Source organism: Salmo salar, chromosome 10 (assembly GCF_965601325.2).
Source record: "Salmo salar chromosome 10, fSalSal1, whole genome shotgun sequence".
In the NCBI taxonomy this organism is placed as follows: Eukaryota; Metazoa; Chordata; class Actinopteri; order Salmoniformes; family Salmonidae; genus Salmo; species Salmo salar.
The window spans coordinates 21,540,605-21,546,175 of NC_138300.1; the positions used below are offsets into that span (position 1 = coordinate 21,540,605).

Sequence of the window (5,571 nt, forward strand, 5' to 3'; positions counted from 1 at the left end):
CCAAATGTGGATATGACAGAGTTAATGTCAAAAAAAGGTGCAAGGGGCCAGTCTTTTAACAGAAGCTTGCTCACTAGTAAAAATGGGGCCTGGCTAGAGTTGACATTCAGAAAACCAGTCGTAGTTGGAACTCTGAAAGCATCCAGTCCACACATGATTAGAGCTCTGGAGTGCTCACGTTAACATGAACCCAGAGGCATTTTCGTCAATGCCACTACATTCTGTTTCAAATGGGCAACTTTCCTGGCAGCGCCACGGAAACCTGAGGTCACCATATTGACTCACAGTATAAACATGCTCACGCCTAGGGACAAAGAGGGAGTAATGGAGACCTTTAAAAGCAGCCAACACCCCCCCCCCCCCCCCCCCACTATGGTCATTGAGCAACACCTAAGCAAACCTCCTGACAAAATGTCCTACAATGAATTTAGTATGCAGACCGAATTCAGTATTGGACAAAAATAACATTCAGTGCCTTTAATCATAAGGTGTGATAAATCACAACATAGCTGAACCAAAATGTGATTATAATAGCTACCCTTGGTTGAAGTGGCTGTCTCACCACAAAGGAACAGACTTGCTCTGACTGGCCTACCATGGTTTATGTGGAAACACTGCCACCAAGTGGCGGAAATGAAGACTGCAACAAGCTCCATAACAAAATACAGGAGCAACACATTGAACATTCTGTGTACATTCACTTTCCCCTTATAATAATGGGCTCACAATGCCACTCACTAAATCCGACATAAAGACAGAAAATGACTGGCAGGTAAATGCAAATACATTTATTGGTAATTTCATTCCACTGTACAAAGCAAGCATGAGATCTTGCAGTTACTGACTTGATGGGGCAGGGGAAAAAAACTAAGTTGGAGAATTTTCATTTCTGTTATACCAACACGACATCTAGAACAAAGGAGAAAATAGGATTAGGGTAAGTACGCAGGCTTTAAATCAATATTTTCACAAGTAATGTAGAAATAACATTGGAGTGTGCTAAAGACTGTTTGAACGCTACCTCTGGACGGACACTTGCCAAGATAATCAGCGATCAAGTCGTTGTGATCCCCCTGCTGGGTGGATCAATGCATAATGTCAATCATTTGTTGCTAGCCAATATCAAAGCTTGCCAGCAAGAGCTGCCCTCCTGATTGGCTGTTGCGCTAGTCGCCGACCTTTAAGTCGCTGTGTCTCCCCTCAGGTCTCCTCCTTTCATTAACAATGACCGGTCGCTGGGGGCTAGGTGGTGGATTATCTCGGCAAGTGTGAACAGCAGGTAATACTTCAGAAATACGCATCAGTGATAGCGTCAAGGAGTAAATGATCATGGGTGGGATGCATTTTAAAGGGTACTCCAACAAGGTCTAGGATGCGAGACTCATATACTCTTCCACCACAAAGATACACATGTCTGCAGCACTTACCACAGAGACCAGTCCCACAGCCTACTCCAGGGCTTTGACGATGGCCTCGTTGGCGTCTATGTTGATCTGGACCTCAGCCCTGGCAGCCTCGTCAGACGCTGACGCCATCTCAGACTGGGCCTTCTCCAGGTTGGCCTTGGCAGCCTAAGAGAGGCGTCAGATACACGTCAATACAATAACAGTTTATGCATATGTATACTATGATGCAATGTGTTAGATATCATGCACACCAAATATGCTAGCACAGTACTAACACAGTCTTTATATTTCTCACATTTGACTGAATAACCAATTGAGGCAAATCATTTTTTAGACAGGGGTCAGAGCTAGGCAGCCAGACCAGTGTAAGCATTGTCAGGGGAAACACTTCATCGCTTCAGCTATGCTCCAGCTATGCTCAACACTTCAGCGATGCTACAGAAACCTATACAGTTATGGCTCATTGGGGCAAAAACATAAGGGGGGCATAACCTATTGCGCTTTATGATCCTTCCAGGGAGACACATGAACTCATTCCAATATACCAGTTTATGTTAAAAGGAGGTCAGGGAGCATATCTGGGAAGAGAGACTTGCATAGCAAATTCACGTTGCCTCTTTCCTGTGAAAGGCCCATTTGTCACAGTAGTGTTTACAGCGTAGAAATGCCAAACATTCGTTAAAGGTCTCCCAGCGGGGACTTGACACATCTGTTATAACTCAACAGTGACTGACCTTTCCTGCCTTATTAACAGCAGGGCCTCCTGTGCATTTTTATCTCACAGAGGGGGGGGGGGGGGGGGGGGGGAGAATCATCTATTTCTATGGAGTCAAGTTGACAGTGTGTGCCCTCCTTGGGCGGGGTCAAAGAGAGAACGAGCACCTCTATGATGAATGTGTGTAATTGGCTGATGTGGCTGTGAATGAACAACATGGCCTTGGGGACATTTCATACACAGTGACATGTTTTGACTGACATTTGGGCCAATGCTGTGCAATACACTAATGTTAAGGAAGGGATTTGGACATGTCATGGAAGGTTTACTTCATAGCTTTACAAAGGTCTGACTGAGGAGAGCTGTACACAGTTATCGTCTTTATAAAGGGCACTGGGATTGGCAAAGGGCTCCTGTTGGGTTTCAATCAATGACTGACTGGCTCTGCATGGGCTGAATGAGCCTGCCAATCACACCTCTCTAGCCTGGCTTTCCCAATCACTCGAGTCTTCCTGTAAGCCTAATCTAGAGAATGGCTTAAAATTAATGTCGAGGATGGGCAGTTCTTAAATTGGGTAGGCATCCATTTAAGGTTAGGCGAACATTTTATTTCTGATGGATAGCCATTAATGAGCATGAACCGGAATACTTTTTCCACAATTGAAGCATTAGAAAACAGTGGTCATCCCTATGCCAGTCTTCCAGACCAGCTCTAACACACCTGGTAAAACGAATCACACTCCAACTAGCTACTATGATTAGCCAAGTTGATAACTAGAGTCAGGGTGTGTTGATGGCACAACCCTGCTCACCCTGTGGTTCTCAAGGACCAGAGTTCCCCACCCGTGACCATAGAAATACTACATCGGTTTATAGGAGTTGGTGATACTTACAGCCACATCCAGCTGGTCCAAGGGGAAGGCCTCCTCAGCCAGCAGCTGCACTGAGGAGTCTGCGTTCACTGTGATTGACCCACTGCTCACTGCAAAACATACACAGCATCTGAATATACATACCAACCTGTTCCACCCAGCAATCATACCACCAAGCAGTAGGACTACACTATTGAAGTTAATTAAATGCACTGACTGCACCAGCAAGCCTCTCTTAAAGTTCAGTTCAGCCACAGATACAAATGTGCCATTTTGTTTTAGTTGATTTCAAAATCAGGAAAGTAGCCTACAATTTGAAAGTGTTACACTAAAAAGTGAGATCTCTCTCAGTCTAGGACACAGTCATCATTATCCCCACAAATCGAGACAGGGCTGACCCCTGCTGGATAGTCCATATTAGTGGCCAGATATTGATATGGAACTGACCCTTGCAATCATGATTCTATTAATAGGAATTTCAACATTGAAAGCATGTGCAAGTATTGTCCCCATTTGGTAGATTAAGTTAATTCACTTTGAAATGATTGCTTTTAGTAACAAGAGTTTAGTATCGAGGTAATACAGTGGCAGTGAAAATACAATCAAAGCGTCCAAATTACATATAGGCCCACTACTGGTATTTCCACATTTCCTGATACATTATGGCTGTCAGGGTAAATATCTAGCCATAGTGAATCAAATACAGTTCTAGAAGGTGACGCCACTGAAGTCCCTTTTCACATAAATATCAGAGGTCAGACACTGTCCTATCATTTCATAAAGGATGATTAAAAAGTGGTATTTTCACAATGTTGCTACACCTATCCAACCCTTTTAGATGTAGCCTAGGCAAGGACCTAGAGGTAAGGGGAAAAGGCTTAGGGGTTGATTTGGGATTGGGCAATCCAGAACCAGGATGCCCTCTCACATCATGTACGACAGAGGCCATGAGACCCACCCACTATTCCATCTACATGAACAAGCCACAGCTTACCAAAGAATTTAGCTGCGGAGCCGTCATCATTGAACACTGTGACCACGCCGGGCCTGAGGACCTGCAGCGTGGGGACGTGGGCAGGGAGGATACCAAAAGCACCAGTCAGTGTGGGCACATCAACCTGTTTCACACTGGCCTCCTTGAAGTACACCTGGGAGGAGAAGGAGAAACATAAGCAGACATTACTGTACCTGACTGTTATTGACTTTCAGATGAGAATTGAAGTGGGATGTTTCAATATTATCTGTGGAAAAATACACAATCTGTGCATGCAGTACTAGATTGTTTTTTCTAATAGATGAAGTCTATGCATATTTACTGAGGTGTTATGTTACTCCATTTGAGGTCCTGGTGCATTGTAGATAGTTATGTTAATATACCATTACTGCCTGACAGAGGTTAAATAGCAAGTGCATACTTCTCTATTCAATTCATCTTTAACGTTGACTGTTGAGTTATGTAGTTAGCTAGGTATGACATTGTGAATCCAACTAGCTAGCAAATAGCGTACTGTCAGACGCAATCAGTATTAGTGATATCTAACTAGTTAGCTGTAGTGTAAGGCTAAATTATACATAGCTTGCAGAATAGCTATATGGGTGGCTAAAAAGGTGCAGTCTGCACACGATTGAAGACTTAGCCAACGAGTTATTAAATCAGAAACGATTAGCGTTACTAAAAATTGAATAGTATTCCCTTTCTATTCTCAAGGTGACAGAATAACAGAAACTGCAAGGCCCAGTGACCAAACATTTCGGTAGCTAACGTTAGCTACCTAAAGTAGTTAACTTATGGTTAACAATTGCAAGCTAGCAAGTGGCAACACTGACAGTAGGAATGTCAAACTGACAAGCTTCGTAGGTTTTGTTGGAATATCCACGCTCGACCGTCCCTTTTTACAACTAACGTTATGTGAATCACAGACTGGTGACAAGTTCAAGCTAACTAACCACGCCTAAGCATATAGGTAATGTTGGTCATATTTACATGAATAACTAACAATGTGCATAAGGTTTTCATAATGTCTATTAAAATGAGAAGGAGTTAGCTATCTAGACAACTTAACTACTATGTTAGTAGGCCCAAAAGCCTTGCCAACCCCGGATTCGCTTACCTGCGTTGGCGACGCAAATGTGAAGGACATCTGGGAAGAGCTGGAGGGTGCGTCGGCGTAACATCTTGCTTGCCTCAATACTGGAAGAGAGCGACGGAGAAACCTTGCTGCCATCATTTTTGTGGAATAAATCTAATTCAGGTTCAACCCGAAGCGAAAGGATCCCCTAGCCCTTGTGTGAAGTCAGTCAAACAGTGTGCGCCTGATAGGACAAGGACGTTGGTAACCTACCCACAATTCCTTATGAGTGCTCAAAGCATGAAGGGAAATGTAGTTATTTTCCAGAAGCGACGCATTCAATCCAAAGATTCAGTGTTTCATCTGAAATCAGTGTGTCGTTCAGTGTGATCTTTAAAATTAAATAAATAATATTTTGTGTATATTCTGCTATTGTAAATAACCAGCATAAGTATATGCTTATTTATGGTCGTGTGAAACATCTCATACTTTACTGCCAGAGTGTGGCG

The 5,571-nt window shown here is 43.4% G+C and overlaps 1 protein-coding gene across 2 annotated transcripts; it reads right to left on the reverse strand.

The window, feature by feature from the left end:
• Positions 1 to 773: 773 nt before the first annotated feature.
• atp5f1d (ATP synthase F1 subunit delta) lies at positions 774 to 5,346 on the reverse strand. Of its 2 annotated transcripts, XR_006756914.2 has the most exons (6): positions 5,105 to 5,346; positions 3,988 to 4,141; positions 3,015 to 3,103; positions 1,428 to 1,571; positions 1,022 to 1,076; positions 774 to 909 (listed from the first exon to the last, which is right to left on the reverse strand). XR_006756914.2 is itself a non-coding variant. In XM_014216314.3 (5 exons), exons 1-4 carry the CDS (start codon positions 5,219 to 5,221, stop codon positions 1,449 to 1,451), a joined length of 483 nt encoding a protein of 160 aa, XP_014071789.1. In that variant the 5' UTR covers positions 5,222 to 5,346; the 3' UTR covers positions 774 to 909; positions 1,428 to 1,448. The 2 variants fall into 2 exon arrangements, 1 of the variants encoding a protein (XP_014071789.1); XM_014216314.3 differs by lacking the exon at positions 1,022 to 1,076.
• Between the last annotated feature and the right edge of the window lie 225 nt (positions 5,347 to 5,571).